The following is a 13,409-nucleotide window of genomic DNA, read 5'->3' on the forward strand; positions in this document are numbered from 1 at the left end:
CACACACACACACACACACACACACACCTCCCAAGAACAATACCCTTAAACTGAAAGCCTAGCTGGTTTTTTGGTCTATGCGGCAACCGGACTCATGTTTCTGTGAATCGATGGCTCTCTGTAGGAAAAATAACCTCCTTACATGTTGCTTCAAGATAAACGCATGACTCTGATGTCACCAGGACAGAGCAGGGTCTGGAGGCACTGTGTGCCCCCACTCGGCCAGCAGTAACTGAAAATTACATGCTCTGTGTCACGGGAGCAAGTGGCCTGTCAGACACTTCTCCTCCTGGGAACATTGGAGCCCAGCCACGCTCTTTCTGGCTACCTCTTTCCCAGCAGCTAGTCCTTCACACTTCACAGGACACAGGGAGAGTGAATGTGCCCGCAGACAGATATGTTCTAAGAAGTGCAGGGCACTCTCGCACGTGAGGCATGACTATTAAACGCACGTACTTTACCTTTGTTGGGAGGGTATTTCGGCTTTTTCCCACCACCAACCAAAGCTAAATAGTTGCAGCGGAATAACATCTCAACATGGCCAACTCCTCCTTCTAGAAATTCTGAAATGGTATTAAAATTTAGAAGTTAGTATGTATCTTTTACAATTTTAAAAAAAGAAGAAAAAGAGGTGAAAACGTAGCAATTGGTATTTGATTTTTAATCAGCAATTTATAGTATCTACCATGGGAAATGCGAATGGTGACTGGCTAGGAAAAACTCTGGGCTTTGGACTTTTCTCAGCCTCCTACCATCCATCTGAGTTCATATAAACGCTGAGCACACAGCACCTAAGAAGCTAATGTGACAAATTCTGTAAGCTGAGAAAGCCCGCTACGCACTTTAACACACACAGTTTCTTATCATTTTAAACACTTCCACTAAAGCCTGAAATGCTCACAAGTGCTCGTGAAGTCTATTAAGAGGGAGATGTCAGCAAATTTTCAGACATCCTCATGACAGAAGGAAGACCCGTGCTTTCTGAGAAGGCAGTGGGGGCCCCAATGAGACACCTGGGGCTCAGAGAAGTGAACCCCACTGTGTGGTCTATCACAGAGAACTGCCCCGCTCAGGGCTCCTCAACCTTGCACTCCAGTCTGAAATGACCGTGACCTCCTGGGATAGGGAGGGCACGGCAAAGGGCAAGTGAGGACCCAAACCTCTAAAACTTAGACGTTCACCTAAGAATCGACGTCTACCTGTCCAGTCACAGCTGCACCAGGTGATTCCAAATTCCATCCAGATGCTCCAGGAGAAATTTAGAGCCCAAGGCCTGTATAAACCCCAGTACTGTACGTTTAGTATGATCCATAATGAAAAGGTTTCCTTTTCCACAACTGAAGAGTCCTCTGACAGAAGCCATCTCACAGTAACTCTGGTTCTAACAGGATGTGGCCACAGTCCAAACCCACTCAAGGAGAACGGCCCATTCCTCCAGTGCCCCTCCGCTCAGCTAGGTGTGTGGCTTCGGATCTATAAATGCCCAGGCTGCTCTACCCCCCGGCGCAGGACAACCCCTCCAGACACTGAGGCCACCTTCCTGGTTCGCGTGAACTCAGTCACCAACAGGAAGATCAACTGCCACTTCATATTTGGTCTTGGCCTTTGCACCCTGGGTTACTGGACTGTGATGGACCAAAGCTGACCAAAACTTCAAATAACCTGCTATGAAAAAAAACCTGACCCCCTCTCCCCAAAGGGGGAAAGACAGTCTCTTCAAAACTGCTGCCCGGAAAACGAGAAATCCACCGCAAAGAATGAAGCAGGACCCTTAACTTACACCATGTATAAAAACTAACTCAAAATGGGCTAAAGACCTAAATGTAAGATCCAAAACTACAAAAGTCCCAGAAGAAAACACACCCAGAGGAGGCCCTGCTCACCGCCAGTCAGTCTCCTCACTCAGTGCCACAGTCACACCGGAGACCACGGCCGAGCCCAGATCTGGGGACGACCAATGTAATGCAGCCGCACTTCCTTCCTTTCCTCCTCATTTAGGAAAGCAAATCTCCAAGATAAAAAAGGAACAAGGTCAAGTCTCCTGCCTGTTTTCTATTATCGGGATTTTAAGTTGCTAGAAATGGGACAGCAGCCTAACCTGCAAGAGCACAGGGGTGTGTTTTCGCACCACACAAAATGCACCATCAGAAAGCATGGCCCCCAATTCACAAGGGAAGCTCAGGGGCCGTGGCCAGACGGGCAGCTGAGCAGCCACAGCAAACACGTACATGCATGACAGCACGACAATGCAAACCCTGGGATAGGGGTTCTGTGCTTCTCCTCTAACTTACTTTTATAAGAAATCCTGGGGCCTGCTGAGTGGCTCAGTTTGTTAAGGGCACAAACTCTGAGAGACAGATTGCCAGTTGGATTCCCTCATGGGCCAGTGAGCTGCGCCCGAGGTGAGCTGCTGCTGAGCTGCTAACAGGTGGCAGGATGGCTCAGCTGGTGAGAGCACGTGCTCCTAACAATAAGGTTTCCTGGTGGACTCTAGCATGGGGTGGTGGGCTATGCCCACCCGCAACTAAGATTGAACTCAGCACCTTGAGTTGAGTGGCTGCGAGCTGCTGATGGGCGGCCGGATGGCGACTGGACTTGGAGTTGAGCTAGCTGCGCCCTCCACAACTAAGACTGAAGTACAACTTGGCTGCTCCCCTTCCCCAATTCCCCAGTAAAAAAAATAAAATAAAAATCCTGGACTTACTGTAAACATCTCATTAATTAGGAAGTGACTGCTAATATGCTGCTAAAGAATCAATTTTGAAACTATTATACATCTCTAACTCCTCTGTAAGTTTCCTGGTCAATTTAAGTAAAAAGTATCCTGAAATTTGCATGTCAAGCTGTTTCAAAATATTCTGTAACTACCTGTATCTGTATAAAAAACAGCTGTCTTACTTCACTATGCAACCAAAAGTAAGCAGAAGGGGCCGGCCGAGTGGCGCACTGGTAGGGAGCTGGCTTGGGACGCCATCTCTGAGCAGCAGGGCCCCGGTTTGGGTCCCACATGAGGGCCAGTGACGCTGCACCCTCTACAGCTAAGATGGTGAACGGCGGCTCGACCTGGAGCTGGGCTGCCATGAGTCTCTGGCGATGGCGTAGGCTGCAGTGGGACGGTGGTGGGCTGCCGTGCTACCATGTGTGGCCGTCAGCCAGTGTGAGCGGCCGTCAGCCAGTGTGAGCTGCCAAGAGCCGCCGTGAGCGGCCGTCCAGATGAAGAGCACAATGACAGTGCCAACATGGGCCAGTGAAACAACATCCTCCACAGCTAGACTGAAGAACAAAAGGACAACAACTTGTCTGTTTCCCTCCCCCAATAAAATCTTTAAAACAGAAAAAAAATAATAAGCAGAAGTCGGAGGCCTGGGCGACTGATAGGAGACTGCCACATCGCCAAACAGTCACGGCTGCCACTGACACACTCCACCCGAGACACCGCTGCTGCTGTGGACACACTGTGCGGGCATGAGCTGACATGGCACTCCACATATGCCAGCCACTAATCTGTGTTTCACCTCCTAATTCATTCTCAGGAGGCAGGCAGTTATCCTCGTTTTACAGAAATGGAGCCAAGAGAAGGTGAGGAACTTGCCCACGGTCGCACAGCAGCCTGGTTGGGGCAGAGCAAGGATCTGGGTGTAAACAATGTGGTTGCAGAGCCTGAGCCCTTACCTGCCAGGCTACACTATTTTCCTCTAATAAATGAGTTACAGACCTCCACTTACAAAATAAACTCCTACACATAAAGCATCACTTACTGGCTTACATACCAGGGTAGTACGGAAAATTTCATTAGACAAAGGGGTTCCACTATCAGGGTTAGCTGTTAAAATGGAAGGGGCTGTTTTGTGGAGCATCGGGATGCAGAAACCGCCTCTTAGAGATGAGAAATTTCGAGCATCAGAAAATGTAACTTGTCAACTGAAAAAAAACCCCAAACCATTGCAGGAAGAAAAGGGGCATTTCTCGTTTTCTACGATTTATCTGAGATTTGTTCATCTGTTGACAGTGCTTGATTCTCCCAGCAAGTAAGGACCAGGAGACACTTAAAAGCTTAAGAAAAATACGAAGGAGAAAAAAACAAATTGAAAAAATTCTACCTGTAAACTTCACATATTTCCTGTCCCATGGGAAAAGGACCACCATGGCTTTATTTCACCTGATTCCAGCGTGTGCTCCATGAAAACATAACTGAACACACTGAAATAAGTAAACAGAAGCAACTACCACTTATTGCTACAAATAATATTTCTAAGTGTTGGTCACTTACCAAGAGTTAGGTGTCCCTCTCATCTGCTGTCATTAAACCCATCATCTGAGCTCTCTAGTTTTATCCTCCACAGAAGCGTGAAAGTGGCCCGCCTCAGTCACACCATGTTTTTCCCGTACAGCCAGCAAGGACTCAAGACACAGGGAGAAGACAGAGATGCTTCGAAGTTGGTAACTCACTGGCCAGCGAGTCAGGCCACTGCCCACCAAATGGCCGCTGTGTCCTGGCCCTGCGCAGAGCCGGGCTCAACGAAAGAAGGAGCACAGCTCCATCCCAGCTGATGGAGGACCACAAGCCCTGTTTACTTCTCAAAGCTAGATGCCCCCTCCCTCCACCTGCAAGATGAAATTTAGGCTCTTTGAGGGTTGGAAAAGAAGAGAAACCATGAAATGTCAGTTACTTACCTTGTTTCTCTTTTTCTTTTAGTGGATCGGTGTTATAGACTCGGAACCCATTTTCCATCCCGCATGCAAAGCATCCTAAAGTGAGAGAGAGAGATAGAGACCCACATTAATCACCTTGTTGGGGTCACGGCCAAGGACCCCGGGCCTGGAGTGGCCAAGCCTGGGGTCCAGACAAAGTGGGCTCTCCTGAGAGCTGCAGGAGCTCAGACCACACGGACATGGTCTGCACACACCACACGGCTCTCCTGTGAACTGCTACTGAACAGCGTGCACACCCCAGCACGACGTCTTCCACTTTACCATTTAACGTGCGAGGTAACCTCTGGAGTCGCTCACCCCAAATGGCCGCTGTGTCCTGGCCCTGCGCAGAGCCGGGCTCAACGAAAGAAGGAGCACAGCTCCGTCCCAGCTGACGGAGGACCACAAGCCCTGTTTACTTCTCAAAGCTAGATGCCCCCTCCGGAGTCGCTCACCCACCCTTCCCTGCAGGGCCCTTCGGTGGTGTCCTGTGGACAGGTCCCCTGACACACTAAAGCCCCATGAGAGGGGCTCACCATTTACCTCCATGAGCCACTGGGCACTCCCACCGACACCTGCCTCTGACATTCGCCACTTATCTCCTCGTTCCAAACACACGTCTCGAGCACCTTGTGTCAGGTACCAAGTCCGTGTCTCCTGGAAGACAATCCCAGCAGGTGTGGACAGACCAGGCTGGGTAAGAGGGAGGAAGGGCTGCTACAGGACGGTCTTCTAGAAGGTAGGCCTAAGGTCTCCACGCATGACCTCACTCCCACATGTACACAATCCTAACTCCTCAAACCCAGCACGGTCACGAGGCATGACCTGGGTCACAGTCTCCGAGTCACACATCAGTGGTTAATGGTCCCATTAAAGGCACTGTTAGGACCTGAAGGGAGCACTCAAGTTTCAGGATGATCCTGTGACCTGAACTTCATACGCCGTACATGTAACCCAAGACCACACTTATCTCCTTAAACGCCACCATGTCCAACTGCTGGTTTATATGAAGCTTGTGGCTGGAAGGACAAGAAACGCCCTCTAGTTCTTTTTCACTGACTGGCTACAAAGCCTCAGCACAACTGCACAGCAGGTGTGAGTGCCGAGGCCGACGCCGAGGCCCTCTTCGGTTCTCGTCTGCTGGTCTCCAGCTCGGAGCCCCGTTATTCTAACCTATCAGCCACCCTTCCGAATGTGGAAAGCAAGCTTATGCTTTTGTCCAAGTTACTTATAAAACTGAAGAACATGAGATTCAAACAGCAGACAGCTCCCCCGGCGACTGGGAGACCGCTGGGCAAGCAGCTCCAAGGCTCTAAAATGCACCTGCAGGCCTGGGGCCGGACAAGTCGTTATGTCCTAACTTCTCGGGCTGTGACTCCTCTGTGTCCCTGAAATCACGTGATGTGGACAGAGCAATCAGAGCTTTGCTTCCTGGAGAACACAGAAATACAGGAGTCAAATCTTTTCCATTCTCTCCCAACTATTACATCCTCCCCCGGTTTTAAGCCTGCATCTGTCTTACTTGTCTTTACCAGAACACACACATTTCTGAAAAGACTTGTATAAAAATATACAGTTGCTGTAAACTCACAAGAAAAAGACAGACAGCCCAACAGAAAAATGAGCAAAACACTTGGACATTTCCAAACAGAGAATATCTGAATGGCCAATAAACAGAGAATCAGGGAAATACAAAGATCACGTCAAATACAGCACAAGAGATCCACTCCACACCCGCCAAGACCAGGCACATGCCAAGCGTGCGGCGGGTACAGAGGTCTGGGAACCCTCGGACCGCTGGGAGGGCCAACCCATGGCCACCTCGGGAGCTGCGGGCACTCTGTCCTGCAGCTGTCCACCCTGCCCCTAGGTGTACACGCCTTGAAGAAACGATGACACACGTTCACCAAAAGGCACATATTAGAATACTCACAGTAGCACTATTCTACTCAGAATAGCCGAAAACTGGGAACCCATCCAAATGCCTACGATTTTAGAATGGACACACTGTAAAATAGTCACATAAAGAAACACCATACATCAGTGAGAATGATCTACAACACTACTCAACAATATGGGAAAAAAATCTCACAAACATGATGTTGAATAAAAGAGCCAGAAACAAAAATAAAGTACGCAGACAGGCGAAACTACTCTATGCCACTGGAGTCAGAGGCGGCAGTGAGTGGCTGGGAGGGTAGCGAGTGTGGTCGACGGGGAATTCCGTAGGACACGTCCCTGAGCGGTCGGTCACTCAGGAGTGTGCACTTCTCTGTAAGCACAGTAACCCGCCATAAAAAGTGAAAAGGACAGGTACAAACACCAAGAGGCTGGAAACCGCTCGCTGAGGAGGGCAGGCATCTTCCTTGCTCGCTTTCTTTTTTCTGAATGATTAACTGATTTCACTTAGTTAACATATAAAACTCAGCATTAATCCTCCCATCCGTGTCATATTAACAACACTTTTTTCCAGAGAAACCCTCAGCCCAACAGCTGGTAACCGTGACACTGCAGGTGGCTGGCAGTGCAGAGGACGCCCAGGGCCAACAGGGCATCAGAACACTGATGGGCACATCTCTCTACGTGGACGAGATGCACCCACACACATGCAGCTCTCCCCAACACACGTGGGAAGGACAGCAAAGTGGGCCAAGGAGTAAGTGTGTGGCCGCGGGTCTCGTCAAGAAGGACAGGCTGGTCAGTACCCAGGGAGGGTGTGTGCAGTCAAGCCCTGCGCTCCCTGTGGGAACAGAAAGACAGGCAGCCAGACTGTGGAAATGCACACATCAACACTTAGGAATCTTGAAGACCACAGTGCAAATTAGCTGGGAAGAGACAAGTCAAAAGTTGGAACAACTTAAAATTATAAGCAAATGTCCTTTTAAAAAGGACTTGTAGCTTAAAGTTGGGGTGAGAGTAAACATTAAAAATCAGTATAAGTAAAACCAAAATGTAACAAACTCAATTATCTGGCATAAATTTACTTTATAGGGAATTAACCTAAAGTTATCCACAAATTTGAGTATAAAAGCATTTTTTTCCAAAAACACTGTAAGCTTTACTTATAACTCCTTACAATGAAATGAGCTGGTTTTACAAAAGTCTATTTTTCAAACAATGAAATGTCTATTAAAAAGCCAAAGCTATATTTTAAAAATAATCTTTAATGAAACCTTTACAAAAATATTACAAACTTCGCTGGTTTATTAAATAATTAGCATCATTTGAGCCACAATTATTACACTGAAGCTTAAAAACAAAGCTTTCTCAACTGGCATTAGGCAGGTAGGTATGTAAGAATGACTTTCTTGCACTAAACGGCTTCAAGTCACTAAGCTTTGTGCTTGTGTTTTTCATTGTTCTCTCCCTTCCCTTACAGACATCTCTTCACTGAAAGCAAATTTCTTAAGAAGTTGTTACATCACTGTTAATTTCTTGAAGAGATCTCAATTATTATCGAAACTTATTTAAAAACCTACTAGCCCTCCTCTGGTTTTCTAAACCAAAAAAAGCTCAGCCACATACAGCCCAAAGTCCAATATCTGGCCCCAAACATGTTGGTACCTCACTAATCACTTCCTTCACAACCCCTGCAGCCAGGCCACAGCAAAGCCACCCGGGGTCACTTAGCCGAAGGTGCCCACTCCACCTTTCCCACCTCTCCACCTCCGGCCTAACTGCCACCTCCTCCAAGAACCCTTCCAGGACCTCAGAGGCCAGGCGTCAACTCGCGGCCTCGTCCTCCTCCAACTTAACGAAAGCTCCCGGGGCCGGTCCCGCAGCGTGCATACTCTCCCCTCTCGAGACCCTGGTTTTCCTCAGGTACATTTTAGCTCTCCTCCAACACCACAGTCCAAACCCGCGGACAGGTCCTGGCACACGGGACGCACACAGCAAACGCACGCCAGTGAGAGCGCCCAGTCGCCGCCTCGTCGGCTGAAAAGCATCTCCACAAACACAACTCCCGAAGCCAACACCTCGCAGCTCTGAGAACCTGCCCCTGAACGGCAGCTGTGCCTCCTCCCCCCTGAGGGGCGACACGGCGTCCACGTGCAGCGCGAGGCCAACCGCCAGTCCGGCCCTCCCGGGACCCTGCAGCCCCCCCCCCCACCCAGGAGGCTGCTACCGCCCAGTGACTACAGCTGGGACCGAAAACGTGAAGGGAAAATAAAGCGATTCCCCCCCTAAGGCATACTTAACAGTTCTTGGAAGTTCTTTGATTTCAGTAACCAAAAGAAAAAACCCTGGGGGGAGCAAGTGTTCCTTTAGTGACATTTCCTGATGAAAACCAACGAAAAGACACCTAACTAGGCCTGCGAGAATGGTCAATAAAAAGTGTAACTAGTTTATTTGCTAAAGATCCTTTACGAGCACAGGAAAAAAAAAAGGAAGTTTCGAGGCAGACCCTAAAACACGCCATGGGGAAAAATCCGATCATCGTCCATCCCAGGTGGGAGCCCGCGGGGCCCGGGGCGAATGTGGCCCGAGGGATGGACGGGAGGCCCAGACGGAGGCCCCGGTCTCAGATGCGCCGACTGCCCGGGCGGGGGCAGCGGAGACGGAGCGCAGCCTGGAGGCGGGGAGCGCAGGGGGCGCGGCCGCCACCCCGGGGGTCGCTCAGGCCCGGGGCAGAGCGGAGGGACCCGCCCCGCTGGGCCCGCACCCCGGGCTCGGAGCGGGAGCGACGGCGGGAGGCCCGGCCGTGCGGGGGCGTCCGGGGGATAGAGGCCCGCGGGTGGGGCGCCGGGGACCGGGACCCGCCGAGTGGGGGCTCCGGGGAGGGTTCCGGCCGGGAACGGGCCCCCGGGGGTAGAGACCCGCCGCGGCGGGGCTGCGAGGGGTGGGGCTCGGTCGGGAAGGGGCGTCCCGGGCCCGGGCGCGCGCGGAGGCGCACTCACCATGGTCCTGGTTGAAGCCGGCGTAGAGCAGCCCGTTGCCGTGGGGGTTACTCGGCAGGAGGTTCATGGCGCCGCCGCGGAGCGTCCGCCGCTCGTCAGCGCTGCATGTCGCTCGGGAAGGCCGGGCGCTGGGTCCCGTCAGGCCGGCGCGGAGGCCGCCACGGCCGGAAACGAGCGGCGTGCGTGCGTGCGTGCGTGCGCAGCAAAATTGCTACAGAGCGCCGATTACATCCATCCGGGATGTCCAGGGCGGGGAAGGAGCGCCGAGAGCGTCACGCGCGCGGGGCGGAGCAGCGTCTGCGAGGGGGCGGGGCGGGCGGTCTGGGGGCGGGGTCTGAGCGGGGGTCTGGTCTGATATGCGGGGAACCGCATGCCCGTGAGAGGCGGCTCTGAGGGCGACCGACCCCGGGACAGGCGGGCAAGTTGAAGAGGCAGCCGAACCCCTCGCCCCTTCGGAGCAGGCAGGGCCCAGAGTCCCGACAGGAGCTAGAGTCCCCCCAGAAGTCACACCCCCATTGGTAACCACATCTTGTCAAGAAAGGCAGGAAACGGGACTCGCCAGCCCCCTTTGCTAGGGGCGGGGACGCCCATTGCCGCCTCTTGGGGGCAGACTGGGGTTTGAGGCCGGCATGGAGGCACAGGAATTACACGGGCTCCGTATTAAAACCCAACTTTTTCTTTGTAAGACGAAAAATACCATCGAATGTTTTGACAATACGGGCCCCAGAGAGAAATGCTTCACAGAACCCTCTCGGCGCAGTCCGAGTGTCCTGGTGAGCCCCGAGTGTCTCCCCTGGGGACAGGGGCACCCCGTAAAATGTCTGTCTATTACCGGGTTCTTAAGGAGTTGAAAAGCAAAAGCAAAGGGTGACAGGTACTGCACCAGGCCAGGGGAGTGTGTCCCCTCCCCGTGGAGACGCCGGCACAGCCGCCCACACCGCGATGGGCGGATTGCCGCATCCATGACCACGCGAGGCCAGAGGCGCGGAAACGATGCCATCCGTGTCCCTGTGAATCTCAGAAGAATGCTGGGGTAGGATGCATTTTACACGAAGCTCTAAATCGGCCACCTCGCCAACCCCATTGTTTAGGGGGCACATCCGCATGTGGGGACATACCCTGGAAGAAAACTGGGACCGTGCTTTACACAGAATTGGAGCGGGTGGTTACCCCTGGGGGCAAGAGAGTGTCTGCCATGGGCGAGGGGCACGAATGGGTGCGCCTGGTGGTTGAATAATGGCCCCCAATGGTGTTCAGGTCCTAATCCCACAGCCTGGGAACGTGTCACCTTGTTGGCAGAAGGATCTGAGAGGGAGAGATCATTCTGGATGACCCAGGTGTGCCCTACGTGCCATCGCGTGCGTCCTTAACAGAGGAAAGCAGAGGAAGATGTGACACACACAGGAAAAAGCCCACGTGAAGATGGAGGCAGAGATTGGGGCGACGCGGGCCACGAGCAAAGGAACACCTGAGGCCCCCAGAAGCTGGAAGAGGCAGGAGGGACCCTCCCCTGGAGCCTCCGGAGGGGTCACCACCCTGCCAACGTCTGTTCCAACCCAGTAAAGCTCATTTTGTGCTTATGGCCTCCACACCTGTGAGAGAAGAAACTTCTGTTGTTTTAAGCCACCCAGTTACGGTAATTTGTTACAGCAGCCCCGGGAAACACACAGCAACAGTAGGAAACTCTTACAACATGACGAGGGCCTTGCAGGTAAGATTATTTCATAGGATACATTTCACTAATAAAGCGATTAGAAACTTAAAAAAAAAAAAGCCACCATTCCTTTTTCCCGTTTCTGAAGCGGAACACAGAGCAATGATAAAATTTCGGGGCAAGGAATCAAGAAGCCACCAGGCATGCTGACGGACTTGGAGCCACACGAGGCACTTCCCCAGGAGAAGGTGGGGGTCGGCCTCTGCCAGGGCAGACGGGCATTTTCTAGACCAGGGGGCCTAAGCCCACTCCTGGCCACGTGGCCATCTTCCTGTCACTTCAAAGGGCATAGTGAGTTTCCTACCACAGTCCCCAGTCACCTCACACAAGCTCTACCCCAAGTCTCTTCCAACACCCTTCCACAGAGATGACCCTCATTTCTCAAAGGGGTGAGGGCACCCTTGCTGCAAGGAGTCAGCTACGCTCCTGGTGGACTTTGGCTGACGGCATAGACGGCACCTGCCTTACCTAGGAGGAGTGATGGCCGGAGCAACAGCAACAGCTTTGGGGCAGGATGGACTTCAGAACTCTCCGTCTTCACCTCTGTCTTCCTCTCCACAGCGACTTGGAGGCCCCCAGGCCCACGCAGGCTCAATTGTTATCGTGGGAAAGTGGACAGAAAGAAGCAATATTCCACTCTTGAGTTCTAGACTGAGGCAGGGAAGGAGTATTAAAAGCCAAAACTTTGATTGGCAGGAGCCAGCCTTTTCTCAGAAGAAATGTGTATGAGAATCTGAAGAGCTAAATAAAGAGGGTACAGACCTAGACATTCCATCAAAGCAGGAATGGATGGAGCCAGACTCCCACCCCATGATCAAGCTGGTGGAGAAAGGAGGGTTGGCAGTGAGGAGGGGCGGGGCCGGCCCAGGACACAGCTTGGCTTCTGCACTGGGCCTCAGGGTAGGGAAAGTGTCTGGTGCCAGGGACCCACCTTCCCACCGGGCAGAAGCGCCATCCTGCAACACAGCTATCCTGCTCTGAGACTTTGCTCGGCTCATCCAGATAACTCTGGCCATCACCCTTCAACAGCTCAGCATCCTGAGAACACCCCAGTAGAGCGAGGGGCACTGGGGGAAGGGGAGGCCCAAGAACATGTCCGTCGTGGGGAGTGGACAGAGTGACACAGGGTCCTGCACCCACTTACCACTTCACCCTCCTCGCTGGGGTGGGGTGCACCCTTCCTGTAACAGCTGGGACACCTCTCCCCAGTTCCCCTAACACATGCAGCTTCAGTTTCTTCTCGAGTCCATGTTTACTTTGACAAAAGTGCTCCCCAGCAAAGGGAAGCTTCTCTCCGCCTTTTGGCAAAACAAACATTACCCAGCCTATAATTGACATTTCTTTCAGGATTCAATATTTGCCTGGAATATTCCTCCTCAAAGCTGTAAGCTTTCTGTCTACGAAATTATTCTGCATTGCAGTAATTTTCACAGAGCAATTGAAGACATAATTGTACATAACACATTTTCAATCCAGACACTTGAAAAGAGAATTGCAAACATCTGGGACATGATAGACACGTCTGTTTATACTTGGGGTAGATTTTGCCAGCAGTGAGGGCCATGCAAGAAAATGACAAGGTTTGAGCGCAGTTCGCTTCAGGGTTCAGTTGACATCGCAATTCTACTTTCTGCGTACTCACCACCAGAGCGTGCCTGCGTTACCCAGTGTGTTCCGTCTCAGGGTCTACTGTTTTATTTCACACAAATGTTACTTTGGTTTGCTGTAGCACTTCTGTGAGGTGTGACCTATTTCCTTGTTGTATAAGTGTCCTGGGCTGCCATGATAAGTTGCTACACACAACAGAAATTTATCCTCAGGCAGCTAGTGTCAGAAATCCAGGCGTCCAGGGCCCACTGCCTACAGAGGTGCTTGGGGGGCTCCTTCCAGCTTCTGGTTGCCCCAGGCCACCCACCGAGGGCTAAGGCCCCTGGCAGCCTGAGTGTTCCGTAAACACCAGGCCCTGTGCCAGCTGGGGCCACAGAGGCACTGGGAACTTCATTACAGTCCTTCTAGGACATCAGTGGTCCCCCTGAGGAGTCCTTCAATTAAAAACAAAAGGAACGGGGACTGGCAGAGTGGCACATTGGTTAAGAGCTGGCTTG

The 13,409-nt window shown here is 52.0% G+C and overlaps 1 protein-coding gene across 2 annotated transcripts in view; it reads right to left on the bottom strand.

The window, feature by feature from the left end:
* The window catches only part of WDR45B (WD repeat domain 45B), a 20,500-nt gene extending 10,703 nt beyond the window's left edge, over positions 1 to 9,797 (bottom strand). Inside the window, exons 1-3 of one of the 2 annotated variants that reach the window (XM_019661962.1) lie at positions 9,591 to 9,797; positions 4,675 to 4,749; positions 462 to 563 (exon numbers count right to left, since the gene is read on the bottom strand). In XM_019661962.1, the coding sequence (XP_019517507.1) occupies positions 462 to 563; positions 4,675 to 4,749; positions 9,591 to 9,657 (244 nt within the window). In that variant the 5' untranslated portion in view covers positions 9,658 to 9,797. Of the gene's footprint in view, positions 1 to 461; positions 564 to 4,674; positions 4,750 to 5,235; positions 5,339 to 9,590 lie in introns of those variants that run through there. The other variant, XM_019661963.1, reaches the window with a different exon arrangement.
* Between the last annotated feature and the right edge of the window lie 3,612 nt (positions 9,798 to 13,409).

This window comes from Hipposideros armiger, unplaced genomic scaffold (genome assembly GCF_001890085.2).
Source record: "Hipposideros armiger isolate ML-2016 unplaced genomic scaffold, ASM189008v1 scaffold_362, whole genome shotgun sequence".
NCBI classification, from domain to species: Eukaryota; Metazoa; Chordata; class Mammalia; order Chiroptera; family Hipposideridae; genus Hipposideros; species Hipposideros armiger.